At 36.8% G+C, this 21,162-nt stretch overlaps 5 protein-coding genes and 1 long non-coding RNA gene across 6 annotated transcripts; 1 reads left to right on the top strand and 5 right to left on the bottom strand.

Moving 5' to 3' along the window:
* Positions 1 to 1,649: 1,649 nt before the first annotated feature.
* On the top strand, positions 1,650 to 3,966 carry LOC147546445 (uncharacterized). Its single transcript, XR_015239794.1, has 4 exons — positions 1,650 to 2,135; positions 2,443 to 2,631; positions 2,719 to 2,774; positions 3,850 to 3,966. It is a non-coding gene; the product is annotated as an uncharacterized LOC147546445 (long non-coding RNA).
* A 136-nt stretch (positions 3,967 to 4,102) lies between these two features.
* On the bottom strand, positions 4,103 to 5,853 carry LOC147546444 (protein SENSITIVE TO PROTON RHIZOTOXICITY 2-like). Its single transcript, XM_086673650.1, has one exon. The coding sequence runs from the start codon at positions 5,767 to 5,769 to the stop codon at positions 4,324 to 4,326; it is 1,446 nt and encodes a 481-aa protein (XP_086529776.1). The 5' UTR covers positions 5,770 to 5,853; the 3' UTR covers positions 4,103 to 4,323.
* Positions 5,854 to 9,070: 3,217 nt separating this feature from the next.
* On the bottom strand, positions 9,071 to 10,310 carry LOC147546443 (uncharacterized). The gene has a single exon (XM_086673651.1). It carries the CDS (start codon positions 10,205 to 10,207, stop codon positions 9,323 to 9,325), a length of 885 nt encoding a protein of 294 aa, XP_086529777.1. The 5' UTR covers positions 10,208 to 10,310; the 3' UTR covers positions 9,071 to 9,322.
* Positions 10,311 to 12,179: 1,869 nt separating this feature from the next.
* On the bottom strand, positions 12,180 to 13,313 carry LOC147546442 (uncharacterized). Its single transcript, XM_086673653.1, has one exon. It carries the CDS (start codon positions 13,209 to 13,211, stop codon positions 12,516 to 12,518), a length of 696 nt encoding a protein of 231 aa, XP_086529779.1. The 5' UTR covers positions 13,212 to 13,313; the 3' UTR covers positions 12,180 to 12,515.
* Positions 13,314 to 15,624: 2,311 nt separating this feature from the next.
* Positions 15,625 to 17,354, bottom strand: LOC147546441 (thaumatin-like protein 1). Its single transcript, XM_086673652.1, has 2 exons — positions 17,281 to 17,354; positions 15,625 to 16,354 (listed from the first exon to the last, which is right to left on the bottom strand). Exons 1-2 carry the CDS (start codon positions 17,330 to 17,332, stop codon positions 15,684 to 15,686), a joined length of 723 nt encoding a protein of 240 aa, XP_086529778.1. The 5' UTR covers positions 17,333 to 17,354; the 3' UTR covers positions 15,625 to 15,683.
* Positions 17,355 to 18,009: 655 nt separating this feature from the next.
* Positions 18,010 to 19,191, bottom strand: LOC147546440 (thaumatin-like protein 1). Its single transcript, XM_086634234.1, has 2 exons — positions 19,140 to 19,191; positions 18,010 to 18,680 (listed from the first exon to the last, which is right to left on the bottom strand). Exons 1-2 carry the CDS (start codon positions 19,189 to 19,191, stop codon positions 18,010 to 18,012), a joined length of 723 nt encoding a protein of 240 aa, XP_086490360.1.
* Positions 19,192 to 21,162: the final 1,971 nt, after the last annotated feature.

Here is a 21,162-nt window from a genome sequence, read left to right as displayed (position 1 = left end):
GGGGTAAATTGAGTTATTTAACTCTATTAGTACTAAAACAGTTAAGTTAGGTGCTTATCTGCAATTAAACAGTTAGTTTAGGGGGTACATTGAATTATTTTTCAGAGGTAAACCTAAAACAGTTAGCTTAGGATCCAATCTGCTATAATAGTAATAGTTAGGGGGCTAACAAAAAATAAAACATAACATACTTGTTTTGTAGTAAAAATTGTTTTCCCCTTAAATACAACCCTTAATCCCTATTTCTAAGACTTCTCAGTCAGTTTCGACTGTTCCCTCTTCCTCTCTCTTTAGATTTTCTTTCAAATCCCAAACTAAATTCCTAAAATCGAAATCTAAAGTTAAAGATCACCTAAAGAAGAGAAGAATCTCTTGAAGAACAAAATATTTGAGAAGTAGTCAAGAAAGATGAAACAAATTAACAGATAGGTAAAAGATAAACGACTAAGGTATTATATGAGTTTCTGATTTTAGAATCTTTCGAAACCCTAAACCTAAATCTCAGTTTCGAAATTTCGTATCAGATTTCGGTGGAAATTTCGTTTCGATGATGTGAATTTAGGACATGTTTCGGTCATTTCGACCGAAATATGTCGACATTTTATTCCTTGGTATAAAGTATAAACACGTACATATTCCAGCCTGAATGTTACCTTTATGCATTCTCATCATGGTTAGAGTCCAAGTCGTTTATTTTAAAACATCCGAAGTCAAGGGCTTAAAAGTCCTCATAGGAGCAGCTCATATCTGGTAATCTGGATTCTGGACTAGTCCACTCATGGATATCAATTACATTACAAACCAACACATGGTGGCGTTGTTAAACTAAAACCAGAACTGGTAACAGTTTCCGTGGTGCCCATGTAACTCTCATGATGGGCTAGGATTTGAACTGGATAATGGTATCGGTGGGTCAAGAAATGGGCCAAGTGAGGGACACCGCGTGTTTAAAGCATGCTTTTATTGCATGCAAACTATTGGGAGGGACTACAAACTTGAAAGAAAAAGCGTGGGTGATCAAGAATTGTAAGAAGAAAAGTCACGAATTTGATGATCGCGGGAATATGGAACAGAAAAATGGAGGTAGAGAAGAATGATTTGTGTGTTTATTTTGTGTTATATGCATAACCCCTTTCGCATTTAGAAGTAACCGAGGCTGGGAGAAATGGGTTTGTCAGAGGTGTTGTACATTTATTCTCCAGATGTGGTGCCACAGAAGCGATCAGTAGCAATATTTTTTCAGCTTCAGGCGAGACATCCATCTTCTCGTTTTTTTGCCTTTTTTCCATCTCTCTGTTATAGAAGTTTATGTTTCCTGTTCTCCGTTTCATTTATTAGATCGGATAATGGATCTTCTGGTACTATACTATGGTTTCATTTGTGATTGCTTCAATAAATTTGCTTACTCGTCCACGTATAAAAGAGAAGGCAAAAGGTACCAGTCTACCAGACTAACGATGGCAATTTTATTTGTTCTTCTCCTTTAGCTGAAACCCTACACATCGATTAGATACCGCTATCTGGCATGCTCTCTGGCTGTATAGGTGTATGAAACATGATTACTTACTAGATGCAGTTTCTTGTAGTTATGATATTAGTATATAACTGAATTTATTCCCCTCCTAACAATATAAAATGTTGACTGGCAGCTTGCTTTCTTTCCCTGGTGCTGAACTTATATCTGGTTGAAATGCATCATTCAGATCAATGTGATTCCACTCTGTTTACTGTTAGCTATTCCTCAAAGATACTTAGGAATATCCAGACTCTTGTGCAATTGAAACTTTCTGTCTCAGGGAGGGAAGAATAAAAGTGAGGTATGTCAGAGGTGTACAAATTTTCTCACTTTCAAGTTCAACTAGCTGCCTACCAATCATTTGCAAAGTTTTAGCGGTCCACATGTTACTGGAGATGCTTGTTCCCTTAGGGCCATTTGTGTGTATATATTTACGAGGTTTTCCGATTATGATGAGGCTGGATGAACAAGTATTGGTAGGAAACTTGGTGCGGAAGTCATTCATTGGTTCAAGAGCGTGACTAGGAAAGGTAATTAAGGGTTTATAAGATGACAACTGACACATACAGGTTTGGTCACCAGAATGCACCAGACCCTACTATCCCTATATTTACCCAAGGTTTGTTTTTCTTTTTGTCCTGAAGGGCGATAAGTTCGTCTTTTACACCTTATTCCTGTTTATTTACAACATAGTTAGATCTCCATATTCAGATCGAAAAGGAAAAGTGATACTATCTAAATATTTTTTTTTGAGAAGAATCAATTAATCAAAGTGTATATGTATATATATATATATATATATATATATATATATATATATATATATATAATGAGTGAAAGCTACCTGTCATATCAGGACAGGTTGGGATTTTTCTATCTCTGGTGAGTTCATTGATAACTGCCATCCATGCTATTTCTTTGTCCAGGTCTTCCATTGAAGATCCAAGCTAGCATCAAAGTATCCCATCAGGATCATTACGCAGTTACGCTGGTTTGATGTGATAGGCTTGAGACAGTTTGATGGACTTCAAAGGAATATATGCAAGCAATATTCTTGATAGGCTGCTGTGATGCTCGTTACTCATAATGTATTTATGCTCCATATCCATCTTCAGGTATTGACCCACAAAATTTTTCATGTGATCTTAGTCATGTTTTCCTCTGGACCTGCACTCTCTGACTTGAGAACTGTGTTTTCTTAGGTTTATTACTACGTTTCACAATTGGTGCAGAAATTTGTTTTGTTCATAAGGGAAAGGTTAGTATAAAGGTTTTTAATTCGATGGTGAGCTTTCCGCTAGCATAAGTTTATGCTTTCTTCTATTTAAATTTTACACTGACTAAACATAATATGCAGCAATTGTGTAATATATCTATTGCCATTTTACAAACTCATTAGGAAGTGAAACAAAAGGGCTTCTAGATTTCTATTGTGCCAAGAGATGGTAGTTCGCTGGTTCACCTTCCTAGCTAAACTCGATAGATCTTACCTAATTCTCCTTCAGATGATTTATTTTGTTTACTGGGTATACGATTTTGTTCCATTCAATTATGCTTTTTAAGTAAGACAACTAGAGTACCGAGAGCAAACAGAACAGACCTGATCATAGTATGGTATCATAGCTTTTAGTCTCTAAAACTCAAAAGGGTGAAATGATGATAAAAATGGCACATGTCATGCTGCTTAATTATTTGAACAACTGGCACTCTTTAGTATTTACCTTCTCAAATATTCTGTATAGTGGGGGAAAGTAATGAAAAATGAAAAAGTAGGATTACTATATATCAGGAAAAAAGTAAAAAAATAAGAGTTCACATCCATCTTTCCAAATGTAAACAAAATATTAGTCCTGACGTGTTCATTCTAATGATAAAATAGCTGAAGCCATGTATTGGCTTCTCAAAAAACACCATATTGCTTCTATTTGGTGTTTCTGACAAATGGCGTGGACCATTTTGGTGCATACTACATATACATCTTAGGTCTAACCGTCTAAGCATATGTAGTACTGCAGAAAGGTAAAAATAATCGGTGACATTTGGTGTTGCGGATGAGCATATTGGAGTTATTGTTGGTTGTGGTGGAGAAATGATAGATTAGTCAAATCAGGAGCAGAGAAATCATTCATATTTCTAGTTGTTTGATTCCTTGGAAGTGTCACATAAATTTTTGTATTTTCCTTTTTTAGTTCCTTGATCAGGGTCTTTTGTTCTACAGGCAAGTGATAGATATCTTTTGTGCTGATTTCATGTCCCACAGGTATTAGAAGTGGTTCCTGAGCGGATATTAATCTAATTAGTGTTTCGTTCGTTCTTTTTTTATTTTTTGTTAGGGAAGTAACGATCACGGGCACATGCAGCCGAGTCCATGATTTTACGAAGGATTGCTTCGGTTGCCAGGATGTGACAAATCTTTCTCTATACTTGATTTTTATCGTGGAGATATCTTGGTACACTTCTCCAACTATACTTCAGAGGAGAAAAAGAGTAGACGGTCTAGATGGGAGAAATAGTTAAGAGTCACGTATTCTGTGGAGGATCTCATGGGAATTACAACATAGCTATCACGAGTGGATCACATCCCAGTTAAAACGAAAGCTATCATTTAAACAGTAGTTAAATTAGATCATTTATAAGAGTGCTTTTATCCTACTCTAAGAATAGAAGACATTAAACTTCCACTAAATCTCACTCATCTTCATTTTCTAAAACAACTTCCCAACACCAACAACACGAGAGAGAGAGAGAGAGATGAATAAAATACTTCTAGATCATGAATTAGGTAATGAATTTCATCAATCATTATATCAATGCACAAAGATGCGTTCAGTATGAATACCGAATTTTACTGGCAGTCTTGTAATCAAAGAAGTCCCAGCAGGAGAATGACCAAAAAACAAATCACAATGACCCAAAAGCTTGTCTTTCCTAGAGAAAGTTGTCCCACATGAGCATTGCCATTTAACATCACCGCAGTGTTTTTCATGAGTTCTTAGATCCGAAAGCACCGAAAACTGCTTTTGATTACATCTATTACAGACATACATCTTCGGGCAATGACTTCTCTTGTAGTGATTCTTCACGCATATCATTGATTTTAATGGCTGAAACTTTGGATGCTTCTTGTTCCATCTACATCCTTCATGTGGGCACGAATATTTTCTAGGAAACAATTTAGGGTAATAACTGTTCGTACCTCCCGTTGAACTAATATCACCATTCTTCATGTGGTTGCTCAGAGCTGTACTCGACTTGTATTCATCCCCATGAGCTCTCATGTGCATCTTCAAATTCGCTTCTCGTTTGAATCCTTTTCCACACACTTGACAATAATGTGTGTATTTAGCTAAGAGAACCTCAGCTTTTAATTCAACAATTTCATAATTCTTATGGGGGGAATCATCTATAATATCTTCATTTTTAACTTTATGATGATCTTCATCATCATCGTCATGTAGTAGTTCCATCTCTACCATCACCATAGTCATCTTTTTATCTTTGTTGTTGTGGTTGTTAATGGTGTCACTGCAACTAGTAGATATGCTCTGTTGATGACGATTATTGTCTACATAGTTATCGGCACTGCAGGGGAACCAAGGATTGTGTGGTGGATGCTCATTATTGGCGATGAAGAAAGTCCCACGATCGCCATCTTCACTTCCTACGTAAACATTACTTGGATGTTGATGATCAATAAGTTGGGAAGAGAGACGAACATGATCATGGGTGGTCATCATATTGACATTGGGAGAATTAGTGGAGTTACTTATAGCCAACTGTTGACAAGTGGAAATCATTGAGGATGCAATAAGGATGATATCTTGAATTTGATTATCCATTGCTGCTATAGCTAATTGATCATCATGAGTAGCTCCGTCAAGAGGAAGTTGAATTAGTTCACCATTAAGATGATGATGATGGTGAAGACGAGGAGGTGAGATAGTTACTACATCAACCAGAGATTGCAGTTGATGAACTTTGTCCATTAAAACTGAGAGATTATAAAGGATTGCATTAGAGTGAGAGGATAGTTCCTCAGCAGCGGCAATAATAGTACCATCGATCAAGGTGGAGGCGGTAGTTATATTACCTTGACAATGAGGAAAGGAAGATGAAGAGAGAAAATGATTATATGGCACTAAACCACCATCACCACCATAAGGTTGAAGATGATCACATTGTGATAGTGGTTCTGGTAATAGACATGAACTACTAATAGTAGTATTAGTATAACTTACTCCTGCAGGAATCATTTCTATTTCTTTAGGTTTTTGAATCTTTGTTTATGAAAACAGGTAATGCAAGTGTAAAAGTCTTTCTTTGTGGGGGCACAGCTACACAGTGAGAACCAGAGATAGATACAGGTATTTATAACCTACTAAGCTTTATACTTGTTAGGTCAACTCTATGGTGGACTCTCTCTCTCTCTCTCTCTCTCTCTCTCTCTCTCTCTATATATATATATATATATATATCACGATTAATTTCACATTTTTTGAACCAAAATTCCTTCTTATCTTCTTCGAAATCTTGTGACAAAAACAAATGTTTTTTTTTGGGGCGGGCACTAAGGTTCCTTTCTAACTCAGTTGCTACTATTATAGTTATGTTTAATGTAGGCGTCTTTACACTTAGTTTTGTTTCTTCTACGTTTATGCAGAATTATTTTCATAATCGAGCATTAAGAAGTATTCATTATCCTCATGTGATACTCTACATTATAAATGGTAGGGCACAGAAAGCAGCAACTCTTGTTGCAACACGTATCAAGTCAAAATATAGAATCTTTAGATTCCAATATTTTTATTTGAATCTTCAAGTCTATGCTTTCGCATGCCAAAAACATTCTTCCTCATGGGGAAAGCATGCTTTCGTATGGCAAGAGTGTGCTGCCTGAAATAACTATTATTTTTTTTCTATCAGCTCCCCACGTTTGTTAGGTTTTGGTCGAAACCGACCAAAATTTATAATCTATTTCCTTTAATGTCTTCACCTAACCTGTTTTTGTTTCATTTTTACATCGCTGCTGTGATACATCGTTTCTAAATGAAGTAAGAAAAGTTAGGTTACCTGACTTAAGTGGGGACCCTCCTAAAGAGGACTAGAAACCATCATTGATGATGTAGTTTTAGTAGATTTAATCTCTTCGACTTCATATATTCAGACAAAAACTAACAGCCGTATCTAAAAGAGATCGTTAAATTGAATAACAATTACTCTGACTAAACTGTTTAACTTAAAAGTTTCTATGTTGTGATGCATGCATCATAGTTGTCATTTACAGTACTCATTGGTCCCCACCTAGGAGGCGATGCGAAGTAAAATAGATAAAAATAATATGTTCTCTCTATGTGGATATACATAGTATATTATAGCTAGCCGTTTAAGTATGGATAATAACTAAATTGTGTAGGTTCTGATATGATCAATTTAAAAATTAAATTATAGAATATAATGTTAGAAAACTAATTTCAAGTTATACCGCCAATAATTGACACTGTCCTTTTAATTTACTTTTTAGGTCGTCTTGTTCTCTCTTCTTTTTTGTTGAGATGTGAAGATTATGTAAATTGAGTAAATATAAAAACTAATAAAACGGTAAAATTGTTCAAAAAGTCGAGTAATTGATTGAAACATGAAAGTATCCTAATTCTGATTAATGTTTTTTTCGTATTATATTGTAGTATGTAATCTTCTGTTTCTTCTGCAGAGAGGGAAGTTCGAATCTTGTTGTAAAAAGTAGAGGAATAATGAAGTTGGAGATGAAGGGAAATTTTTCGAGCCATCGCCAATCTGGGCCAGCAGGCTACTGTGTAAAGGAACCTGCATCCACGATGTTAGTGGGTGTCACAATCAATTAATCTGCCTCATCTACAAAACCCATCAACAATCATTTTAGAGGTGTGTTCCAAAGTCCACTCAGAATGTTTCATAATATATAGGCGCTCTATTATTTATATAGGCAGATTTTTTTTCCTGATGAACCTGATGGGGTGTTTATAGAGTTTCTGAACACAAGGCCCCAGTTTGTACATCATAATCCGCCCCATGCATGAAAGACTAAAATATTCCCCACTATGGTGTACCTTTTTGCATAAGTTTTTTTTTTATTGCCTTTTTGCATAAGTTTGAAAGAAACTTGAAATTTTGGTAGCCACGGAACATAAAAGTGGAAAATACAAATTTTATGTTACATGTGCCATAAGCAATAAAGTAAGAGTAATGCTAGGGACAAGAGAAACTAGAGAGACTGTGGGCAGAAATATTATGTGGCTTGTCATGATTAGCGATTCGGTGGATTAGAATCAAGAGAAACACGAATCATAACAAACCCCATAATATTTCTGTCCAAAATATGCCTAGTTCTTGTTCTCTCCCATAATACTTTACGACATAGTTGTGTAGGTAAGTTATAAACTTTAGACTAACATGAGCATACTAAATAATAAGATAAATTATTCTAAGAGACATTAGTTTAAAGTTTCTGCGATGAAGTCCTTATTAAACTTAAACAGGTGTTCCACAAACGATATATCATTACATCTTAGACAATATCAAACTAGAACTGATAAATACAAACTAAATGCCTTAAGAAAACATAATTTTTTTTTCGAGCAATTAGACTTGCATGGATATCCACTCATTGCGTGGCTGAGATTTGTTAATTAATTCAATTATTAAACAAACTGCCAAGTAGATCCATTCCCGCTCCAGACCCATAACCCGAACCACCCCCACCCCCACCACCACCCTTCCCATATCCTCCTCCTACACCACCATATCCTGAACTACCATCTGAGCCATACCCAGATCCGTAACCGGAACCAATCCCGCCAATACATACTCCAGCACCTCCGCCACCTCCTTTCCCACCCCCACCACCACCACCACCACCACCCTTCCCATATCCTTCTACACCACCATATCTAGATATTAATATATTTTTTCTTATTATAATGTAGTATGTAATCTTGTGTTTCTTCTTCAGAGAGTGAAGTTCGAATCTTGGTGTAAAAAGCAGAAAGAATAAAGTTGGAGACGAGGGGAAATTTTTCGAGCTATCCCCTATCTGGGCCAGCAGGCTACTGTGAAAACAAACCTGGGCACACGATGTCAGTGGGTGTCACGATCGATCCAACATAATCTGGCCTCATCTACAAAACTCATCAACGATCACTTTAGAGGTATGTTCCAGAGGCTATGTTTGATAATTTATAGGCGCTTTATTATTTCTACAGGCAGCCTTTGTTCCTCACACGAACCTCAAGGGGTATCTATAGAGTTTGTATTCTCTCGACACAAGGCCCCGATTTTCACATCCTAACCCTCCCCATGCATGAAAGTAAAATATTCTCCACCAAGCCTGTACTTTTTTGCGCAAGTTGGAAAGAAACTTGAAAATGTTATAGCCACAGAAAAACGAAAGTGGAAAATACAAAGTTTATGTTACATTTGCCATAATAAGCACTAAAATAAATAATACTCTACGATATAATTGTGTAGATAAGTTACGAACTTCGGGCCACTGTAAACAAACTATATAATAAGAGAAACTAGTTTAAAATTTCCACGCATGTGAAGTCCTTATTAAATTTAAACAAATATTACATACAACATATCATCACATCTTAGACAATATCAAACTAGAACTGATAAATACAAACTAAATGCCGGAAAAAGACATAACTTTTTTTTTATTCAAGTAATTAGACTTGCATGGATATCCACTCATTGCATGGCCTGAGGTTTATTAATTAATCCAATTATTAAACAAACTCCCAAGTATTAAGAATGAATATGAAGGCTTCAAGGGAACTTCCCATTTCCACCTCCATAACCAGATCCTGACCCATAACCTGATCCGTACCCTGACCCTCTACCAGATCCGCCACCCCCTCCGCCTCCACCACCACCACCACCTCCTCCTCCCCCACCACCTCCACCACGTCCCCCACCACTTCCGTACCCAGAACCACCCCCACTTCCATACCCTGACCCATAACCGGATCCATTGCCACCTCCGGACCCAGATCCTCCACCACCACCTCCACCACCACCACTTCCATGACCTTCGCCAGCTTCTCCTCCTAACCCATACCCAGAACCACTACCACTCCCAGAACCATACCCATATCCTCTGCCCATTCCTGCTCCAGACCCATAACCCGAACCACCCCCACCTCCTCCACCACCACCCTTCCCATATCCTCCTTCTACACCACCATATCCAGAACCACCACCCGAGCCATACCCAGATCCATAACCAGAACCAATGCTGCCACTACCTTCTCCAGCACCTCCGCCACCACCTTCGCCACCCCCACCACCACCACCCTTCCCATATCCTCCTCCTACACCACCATATCCAGAACCACCACCTGAGCCATACCCAGAACCAATCCCGCCAATACCTTCTCCACCACCTCCGCCACCACCTTCCCCACCCCCACCACCACCACCCTTCCCGTATCCTCCTACACCACCATATCCAGAACCACCACCCGAGCCGTACCCTGATCCATAACCAGAACCAATCCCTCCAATACCACCTCCACCACCACCACCTTCCCCACCTCCACCACCTCCTCCTGTGCCACCAATACCATAAAATCTAGCGGCAGAAGAAACATCCATAAGGAGTAATAACACAACGAATACACCACTAACAATCATTCTTGATAACCTCACCATGTTTTTGAAACCTAACCAAATTTGTCACAACCACAGTATTGTAAGAAGGAATATATATTCGTGTCCCTCTATGTAGAATATATATGTTGTTGAGATAGCAAAGTGAGGACACCTCTTTATATAGCGATTGAAAGAAGCCACTTTTTTCTAGTAACTTCTCAAGTTATTAGTAGTGGTGTTGGTAGTAGTGGCTTTTGATCACAACTTCTCTTTCATGCATTTGTCTTCATAAGAAAAAGAAAGATGTTCTTCATGATTCAAAATGTCCAGAGAAACTTTATAATAAATGGGACCATGAAATAATTAAAAAGTTATTCTCTTTGCCAACTCACGATGTATATAGAAAGCTATGCTATGGTTTAGATGCATGAGATGACTATAGAGGATTTGTTAAGAAAACATGATGTCCACAAATGTTAGTGGGGGAGATTTCTTCTGCTTCAAGGTTAATATTGAGTGCAGAAAAATTGTAGTAAAATTATTGGTTAAATGTTAGTGCTTTTTAAGTATTTATTCTTTTTCAATTTCCGGGGAACACGTGTTTGAATGTCGTATGGAGAAATCATGTCAAAGTTGTTTTGATATGTATGTGCGCTTGTACTCATTTCCATGCTTGGTTGATTAGAGGGACATTTCATTTGGTTGATTAGAGGGGCGTGTCATTTGGTTTTATTTTTTAAATGGGTTAAATCTTATCATGTCTTGTTAATTGTTATATTATAAGATTGAAATTAGTACATAAACGCCATAGTAATACCGTAAAATGTAGATACGATATCAAAGTTAGCTGACAACTAACAAAAATGAAAAATGTTGGTGGTTGATCCTCCAAATATTTCATAGAATTTAGGTTGGTATGGACTTTTATTAGTCTTTTTAGGAAGATTCAAAATCTGCTATTTAATGTGGGGAGACAAAATGGGTTTTACTAATTGCCTATGATAGTATCAGATGTAACTAATTGGAAACAAACTACACTCCTGCAATTATTGGAAGGTGAGATGTTATTTATATACAAGAATGTTAAAGCGACACAAATTATGTGACGAAGACAGATAAGACCAATAAAAACGGTTAAAGCGGCAGTAATTTTTGTGTGCGCCAATGCAAACCTCTACAATTATTTTGCTTACTTGTGACATTGTTTTTGTACAAAAGTTATTAGTTATCTTGAAGATTTATGATTAGATGATATTGGTTTAAATACAAATAGTGGTGATTAGTATAATTAGTGATATTTGAAGAGGACACTCCAAATATTGGGTATCATGTGCATCAAAATGTGATGCACATGATACCCACATGAAGTGATGCACACGATAGCCCCATGAAATTAAATATTCTAAACTATCGGGCCTAAAATCCATCAAATTATTTTATTCATACTTTAAGTAACCTAAGTTCAATAAACTATATAACTCCATTGGGAATCGAACATGAGACCTCTAGGATTTCGGAGTTTATGAGACCTAGGACTTCGAAGATATGGTATTGCATAGGGGATGCTCTTTAGAGTGCGAATCTGAATTGGGTCCTAACTCAATTGATCTTAAAACATAGAGCTGAAGGTGTTATATTTTTGATTGGAGTTATTCTTCTTATTTTTTACATAGTTCATACATGGGCTAATTTTTGTTTATCTTTTTCTTTTTTTTTTGTTTTTTTTTTTCTTTCGGCAAGAGGCACATTCCATTTTTCTTTTTCTTTTTCTTTGAGTAAAAGTACAAGGAGAAAAATGGTTGTTGGTTATCCAATAAGAATTCCATGGTCCTCAAGGTAGAATCATTCATGCACTGCTATTTTACTGTCTCACTCTCAATATAGATCTGGATCATTCGAGAATTTATGTTGTTTCCCAATTTAAAACAAAATGTTCTTGACGTAAAGGATAAATGTTTGATAATATTATTTGCTAGTTTCAGTAGTGTATGAAAGAAATGAATTGACAAAGTTGTGAAAATAGTCCGCCATGAACGCTTAACATTTATAGTATATATGTGAGTAAAGAGAATTATTGACCTAACAAGTTGTGTAGGTGAAGTATAAACCAGAAGGGAGAAAAATCATATATCAAGACCTTTACATATATAGGAGCACTTCTGCGAGTACGATTACAAGGCGATAAATGGTGGTGGTGGTGCTTTTATTACAAGGTATGAAAATACATTCTCATGAACAACAACTGTATGTTTATATATATATATATATATATATGTATCTGAAAGAAGAAAGAGTTCTTGAACTACACACACCAATAGTAAGTTTTATAACTCTAGTAAGCTACATGCACTGTTACTGTAGAGATAACTCATGGGTATCCACCTCCACCACCATGTCCAGATCCATAACCCGACCCACTTCCATAACCAGATCCATTCCCACCTGATCCGCCGCCTCCTCCTCCTCCACTGCCCCCACCACCACCACCTCCTCTTCCAGATCCACTGCCGCTCCCAGACCCATAACCTGAACCATAACCACTACCATTTCCACCACCTCCTCCTCCTCCACTGCCACCACCACCACCGCCACCACCTCCTCTCCCAGACCCGCTACCGCTGCCGCTCCCAGACCCATAACCTGAACCGTAGCCGCTGCCATTGCCAGATCCTCCACCTCCACCACCACCGCCTCCACCACCACCACCACCACCACCTCCTTGGCCTCCACCAGAGCCATATCCTGACCCACTACCAGAACCATACCCTGATCCTATACCACCAGCCCCCGACCCACCACCAGACCCGCCGCCTCCTCCCCCACCTCCACCACGCCCGTACCCTTCTCCTCCTTCACCACTACCATACCCAGACCCACTTCCAGACCCATAACCGGATCCATTTCCGAGTCCATCATCTACACCACCACCACCACCACCTCCTCTACCACCGCCACCCCCACCACCACCAGCAGCACCTCTATTACGATAAGATCTAGCAGCAAAAGAAAGGTCTACCAAGAGCAAAACAATGATAAGAAAAGCAACAATTTTTGAGCTCCCCATTGTTCTTAAACTTGAAATGTTTGTCACTTGTGAGTTAGAAGAAGATGCAAATGAAAGTGGAGAATGGGATTCATATATATAGTGATAATCATCAGTACTGATAAGAGTACAAATTTCATTTCTTTACGTAAGAGAAAAGGCATTAGTTAATGGTGGTGGTTTTGACCACAAATAAATTGATAGTGGTGGTGATGGTGGTGGAGAAGTGATGACTTATCATAGAATATTCTAATAGTGGGACAATTGAGCAATGATTCTATGATCACTCTATCTCACTTTTCATTTGTCAATCAATTTTATGTAAATTGTGGGAGGACATAGAAATTAGGTGACTCTAGTTTTGAGTTTTCTAGAAACATCCATCTTTTTTAGGTGGTGTATTTATTTTCTTATTTTATGAATATGAGTCGTCTTCCTCTTGGAAGAACCAAACTATTCTAATCAAACTCAATCTGGATCAGTCATTAACGCTGTATTAATCAGAGCGAATTTTTTTTTTTCAACAAAACGAAACATATGTCGGTTTAAGTTGTAGGTATTAGGCTTTTTTTTTTTTGTTGAAATCGAAGGTCATGTTTTCTGTTGGCAAATACTAGTAATGTTGATAATATATACTATTAATATGTTCACATTGTTGTGAAGGAAAAAGAGGTAGTAGGGGGGGAGACAAAAGTGAAGAACTCTCAATTCCCCCAACAACTCCACTCACTCACAAAATCTCTCATCTCCACTTTGCACGCGCCACATCCCCCCTCCTGACTTTGACTGACATTTATTCTCTTTCCTGTAATACAACATTCATTCATTCATTCACTCATTCCTTTATTTTATCAAACATTAACACATGTCCTCCAAGCTTAATTCCGACGAGGGGGCGTGGACGTACATGATTGAGAGATAAATCTTTTCTCTCTTTCGTCTTTCACATACACGACCATGATTTATCTGACTATGTGCCATGAAGAACTCCATTTACCTTAATTTTATTCTAGTTTGTGTTTTTGGGTATCTTTGAGCTTTGGCGAACTCAATTTTCCATGACAGACTTCAGATTCTCGCACTATCGCACATGAGGTGTGCATAATCGAGGTGCATTTTTAATACAAAACCCGCTAAAATCATCTGAGATGGACAGAAACAATTCTTCTATAATCTATAGCAATGTGTTAGCAATACAAAAGTCTATTATATCTAAAACAGAGAGTATGTACAATAGAAGAAAACCTAATCAAAACAATTCCTTTCAAACCCATTCAGTACTTATATTCGTGATCAACTATTTATACTGTCCGAGGACAAAAAGTAATAACATGTTCAGAACCGTAACATTTGAATTTACTACCTACGTCCTCATAAGTATAACTGACCGCTTTAAGACACACATCCTTAAAAGAGATCTTTGAATAACTCATCAGTTGCTAACTCTTTTGAGTACCATAGCTACCGTTGAAACAAAACTGCGGCTCATTGAACGTTTCACTAGCGCTTATACAAGCAACTCTCAGTCCCTCTGCTGCTACCCTAATACCCATTTCTTGTGGGCGCATCAAATTAATGTCAGTTGTACAACCTGTGAAAGTACAATTCACGTCGTGATTATATGAAATGACAGAAACGGGTGCATTGTAACAGTTGGCAAGGCTAATATCGTAAGAATCCCCTAGTGGAGTTACCATAGCCTAGAGTAAATTTGATACGAGTGGTTGCTCCTTCACCATTACATGGGATTTTACGGCTACCACATTCCCCCAGTGGCCCAGTGCACGCACAAATAAGTTCTCCTGATGATGACAATGAGCAAAGGCTGACCACAACGGCTCGGCTTTTACAGATAACAATGCACCGAACTTTAGTTCATATCGAATAGAGGACACCTGAGGTTTTCCTGCAGTAGCTAATGTACCAAGAGATACTGTATTCAAGCAATTGTTTTCAAACGTAAATGTTGTTGATAGCACACCTGCAATTCCATATAAAATGATTTCGTTTAAGATTTATGTGGTTTTCGTCTGAGATTTTTCCGTTTCTTTAGAACAAGAATTTTTTTGGTTTAGACCAGTTTTTAAGGCAAAAGTCTGTTTTAAAAGAAGATTTCATATGGAAAACCATATTTTTACCCCTTCAAGTTCATAAGAAATTTTAAAGGTGGGAATTTTCCGTGTCTGGCCCGATATCTTATATGCTAAGGTTCAAATCGTGTACTAGAGCACAAGCTATCAATATACGATAAACCATCATTGTATCAGATTATTTCGTATTTTCCCGGCATTAACTATTTATGCACATGACTAAGATGGATATGGTCGTATGGATCAGGAATCATAAACAAATACAACTTGTTCTGTTTTAGTTGAATTTCTCTCATATTATGTCTGATAAAGATACATCCACAAAAAAAGCAAACATAAATGTACCTTACAACATTTTATGACAAAATTTTATTTCATATCGAATTCAGAACTATTTATCCTCTTAAGGACAAAAAGTAATGACATAATTAGCACCATTAGAACATGTAAATGTACTCGTTTTATCATCATAAGCGTAACTGTAAGCTTGTGGACAAGCATTCTTAAAAATCTTCGAATAGTTTGTTGGTGGGCAAGTATCTGGAGTACCATAACTACCCGTGCAACAATACTGCGGCTGATTAAATGCTAAACAAGCGCTTTTACAAGCAACTGTCGATCCACTTGACCCTCGAACACTTAATTCTGATGGACATAACGAATTTATATTAGCTGTGCAAGTTGTCGAACTACAATCAGATCCACCTTGTGGAGTGATTGAAAGAGGTAAATTGTAGCCATCAACGAGGCTAACATCGTAGAAATCCCTGGATCCGCCATTGCCTAGAGTAAATTCCGCTAAGGAGGCTGGTGGAATAGCTCCAGCACCATTACATGAGACTTGACCCGAAGCACAATCTGCAGTTTCACAAGTGAATTTTCCTGATAACGAGCAACCTGTTCTAGCAAAGAACCGCCCTGACCACCCTGGTGGAGCATCTAGAGAGAATGTTGCACCAGTTCCTAGTTCAAATCCAGTGGAGGATAGTTGTGGTTGTCCTGCACCAGTTAAAGTACCGGGCCATACTGTATATGGGCAATTGTTTTTAAATGTAAATGTCGCTGAGAGTACACCTGCAATTCCAAATTAGTATTTCTCGTTACGCTTGATTGAGAGTAGTTTATACGGTTTAAAAAATAAAAATTGCAAAAAAAGTAATCGATGTGTCAATTCCAACCCTCTTTATTTGTTTTTTTTCGTAACAGGATCTTTCTAACTCCTAACTCCTAACGAAGGTTTTTTTGTTTCGATTTTTCACGAAAGACGAGTTTTTACTCACTTCCCCATAAATAGAACTCACTCACTTTTACCTTGGGACAATAAAATTTGAAATACAACAATTTTCGGTTGAAGACATTCCACTTCTACACGAACTCTGACACAACAAATCTGAAACCAAATCTCATCATCCACTTACCATTCATTTTTGAGCTAAAAATACGTGGATGAGTAGAAAGACTTGTTTTAAGATCTATATAACCATAGAGGTAAAAGTCGACTAAGACAAAATTTAAATAAAACATATTCAATTTAGGAAATTAAGCTGAAGACCTAATTTTAAACTTTTTTGAGTTAGAAAGAAAAGTCATATTTTTTATTTGTTAAAAAGTCAAAATTTATATATTTTTGGCAAAAACTTAACTATTTATATTTTATTTGGTAAAAATCCAATATTTTCTTGGAAAGTTGTTGCAAGGTGTTGCAAAGTTGTCGCAAGGGATTGCAAAACTGTCGTAAGGTGCTGTAAAGTTGTTGCAAGGTGTGGCAGAGCTGTTGCAAATTAAAAAAAATACGTAGGGAGCTGAAGACCAAAAAAATTGGATGATCCCTTCTCGCCAAAACCAATTTGGAGGGAGTTTTGATCAAATGATAAAAAAAGAGCTTAAAATAGATAATCAAACGTAATATCTTAAAGTATATGTTTTAATTCAACTTTACTCAACAACAATAGAAGGAAACTACCAACAAAGGGAGCCTAAAAATATGATAAAAATCAAACCTGACAAGGCATGAAGGGCAAAGAGAAGGGCTAATAGAGTCCTTGTTTCCATGATCAAAATAATTTCTTGTTTACTTCTTAGAGTTTGTCTCTAGTTCTTGCTTTGTTTAAATAGACATTCAACACTTATGTGATAAGTAATAAACTAGTATTAATGGTAAATTTTGAAGAGATTTTTTAATTATTACGAGTTAATTATTTCTATTTACATTTTTCTTTTGAAGTCAAACTAGGCGAGTAAATCTGGTAAAACATCTGTTAGGCACTCATAAGATCTTCAATTAAATTCATAAAATTTCCAATTATGAGTTTTATTATTTGATTCATATGATCTTGGTTTAAATTCTTCCCTTGAATGAGTTGTTCACTTAATTTACATTAATGGATTTAAGATTTCATTAGTTATTAGATTTATTTTTTTAATTTTCATTTTTTCTCTTATATTATTTCTTCCTCCCAGCGAATATCTTTTAACGGAGGTCCAAAATTATTCACTTAATTTGCATCAATAGAGGCCCAAAAATTTGTTGTCCACATAAGATATTTGATTGTCTATATATTGGGTAACCTATAAAATAAAAATCCCAAACAAAAACAATATGTTATGTTTTGGTTGGGTTTCTAGTTATACTGATATTATGTTTGATAAAGATAGATCAACAATAAAATCAAACATACAAACACTTCATGTAAATTTATTTCATATTCAATTTGTAACTATTAATCTTTTTAAGGACAAAAAGTAATGACATAATTAGCACCGGTAGCACATGTAAATGTACTAGTTTTATCGTCATAAGCGTAACTGTAAGCTTGAGGACAAGCATCTTTAAAAATCTTCGAATAGTTTGTTGGTGGGCAAGTATCAGGAGTACCAAAACTACCCGTGCAACAATACTGTGGCTGATTAAGTGCTAAACAAGCGCTTTTACAAGCAACTGTCGATCCACTTGACCCCTGAACACTTAATTCCGATGGACATAATGAATTTATATTAGCTGCACAACTGGTGGAACTACAATCGGATCCACCTTGTGGAGTGATGGAAAGAGGTAAGTTGTAACCATCGACAAGGCTAACATCATAAAAATCCTTTCCTCCAGCACCGCCTAAAGTAAGTTCGGCTAAGGACGCCGGTGGAATAGCTCCAGCACCATTACACGAGACTTGACCTGAACCACAATCTGCAGTTTCACAAGTGAATTGTCCTGATGATGAGCAACCTGTTCTAGCAAAAAAACGGCCTGACCAATCCGGTGGAGCATCTAGAGAGAATGATGCACCAGATCCTAGTTCAAATCCCGTCGAAGATAGTTGTGGTTTTCCTGCACCAGTTAAAGTGCCAGGCCACACTGTATATGGGCAATTGTTTTTAAATGTAAATGTTGCTGAGAGTACACCTGCAATTAAAAATAAGGAACCTTCATTAGGCTTGATTTACTAGTTTAATTTTACGCTCGGGCAATAAATTTTGAAATACAACAATTTTTTATCCAAGGCAATCCATTTTTATACAGACTCTGACGCAATAGATCTGAGAACAAGTCTCACACTTCACTCGAGATTTACTTGTGAATTAAAAATACGTGAATGAGTAAAAAGACTTGTTCTAAGATCCGTATAACTATAGACGTAAAAACATGGACTAAGACAAAACTTACACATAAAACATATCTAATTAACTATCGCTAAAAAAACAGACACAACCTTACACTTCTACTACGTGAAACCAACGAAATAAAGATTAGAACCAATAATCAAATGTATAATCCTAAAAGGTTAGTTTTTAGAAATTTAGTCACAACAAAAATCTAAGGAAACTATGAAAAGAGGGAGAATGGGAGATTAAAAAATGGAACCTGATAAGGCTTGAAGAGCAAAGAGAAGGGCAAGAAGAGTCTTTGCTTCCATGATCAATATGATTTCTTGTTTATTTCTTGGAATTTGTCTCTAGTTCTTGCTTTGTTTAAATAGACATTTTCAACACTAATATGATAAAAGCAGTAATGGTAATTTTGGAGGAGATCTTTTTTCAATCATTGGGGGTTCATTTTTATTGAGTAAAAACAAGATATACTAAAGACAAATGTTACAGAATAATAACTAGAGATACAAAGCCGTTAAAGAAAGGACTAAACTACAACTAAAATCCAAAAGAGGATCATTGGGAGTTAATTAGTTTCCCGTTTACTATTTTTTTTTAAGTCAAACTCGTTTGTAAAAGTGCTAAAATATCTGCTTGTCACTTGTAAGATCTTCACTTAAATAAGTTATGAATTTTAATATTTGATTCATACGATCTCGCTTTGAATTCTCCCCTTACATTCCTAGAGCAGTTTCGGTTGAGTACTATATTTTTGTGAATATTAAAATATTTGAGCGGCTAAGGCGGTAATGTCTAATATCAAGTAAGTATGCGATATTCAACTATATAAGTATTTAGTTGGGTACCCGAACATTAATTACCCGTCTAAAAAGTTGGTTATACTATACCTAGTAGGGTATTGACCCACCCACCATCAGCTGAGCAAATATTCTGAGTGTTCGACTGACTAAAGTTTTGGGTGGCATAAAGAGTCAGGGGCGTGTTTGAGGGGGTGCGACAGGTGCGGTCGCACCGGACCCCCTCAAATCACATAATTTTGTCAAAGAGACAGGGGCCCCTAAATGTCAAATCAAATATATTGATTTGGCAGTATGAAATGAAACAAGATAGTGATATATCTCAATTGGTAAACCTCTTCAACATTTAGTATGAGGTCTTAGGTTCAATCCTCTCCATGGTCAATTTTTTGTTTATTTTATTAACTCACATTGCCTCGAATTATTTCTAACAACTATTAGATTAGTTTAGTGTTTATCTTAATGAAGTTGAATACTTATTGTTCTATTCACTTCATGGAAGGAGTGTCAAATGTGTATTATTTTTGCATATAAGTATTTGGGAGGAAAAAATGCACAACTTAAATATTATTGGAGAAAGGGCCCCAAACATTTTTTCCGCACCGGGCCCCCAAATTCTCGGCCACGCCACTGTAAAGAGTACTTTACTCTAACTGACCTTTTTTTTTGAATAATTTGATTCAATATATTAGAAAGGGAACGAGATGCAAACTAGAAAGACAAAGGACAGTACACGCCCGAAACACCCGGGCGAAAAAGAGAAACTAGAAACAAGACAAGAAAACAAAAGAACGACAAAACAAACACAAGAAGAACATCGATTACATAAGGGTGATGAAAGAATCCCAAGAACCCACCATGCTCCCGAAGGAAAATCCTTTGGCCCAAGAGAACCTTCTGCTCCAATGGTAAATGAGGCATTTAGCCGAGAAGAAAATGTTTTCCTGAGATTCGAACTTATCCTTGAACACAATGTTGTTTCTCGTCAACCAAATCGCCCAAATGACAGCAAAAGGAATTAGAGAAGAGATAGCTTTCTTGTGTTTACTTCCCTTAATCCCTTTCACTCTAGGATGGCATCAGGGATTGAGTGAGGAAAAACCCAGAGCACTCCCAGGCTACGAATAAAACTCGACCAAATGCCATAAGAGAACGTACACTCGAGGAAGATATGGATGACTGATTCTTCTGCCCGGCCACACAGAGGACATCTATTGGGTGCGACAAAATCTCTTTTTCTAAGGAAATCCATCGTAGGGATCTTCTCCTGACAAACTGCCCAAAAGAAGATTTACTCTAACTGACTTAGAAAGCAATCTTCTTTTTGAGTCAAAAAATTAAGGAAAATGCCAAGTGTACAAAGAATCTTTGACAAAATCCTTGACTCGATGAGTCACGCGGTTAAAAAGAAGGATCCATTAATGTGAAACTTTCAAAATTTTTTGTTTTTTTGTGAAAACGAGTCATTAAGTCAAGAAT

The sequence above is a fragment of the Eschscholzia californica genome, unplaced genomic scaffold (assembly GCF_041429995.1).
Source record: "Eschscholzia californica isolate CP2 unplaced genomic scaffold, dmEscCali1.0.p SCAF_4, whole genome shotgun sequence".
NCBI classification, from domain to species: domain Eukaryota; kingdom Viridiplantae; phylum Streptophyta; class Magnoliopsida; order Ranunculales; family Papaveraceae; genus Eschscholzia; species Eschscholzia californica.
This window is presented reverse-complemented; position numbering and strand designations above follow the sequence as displayed.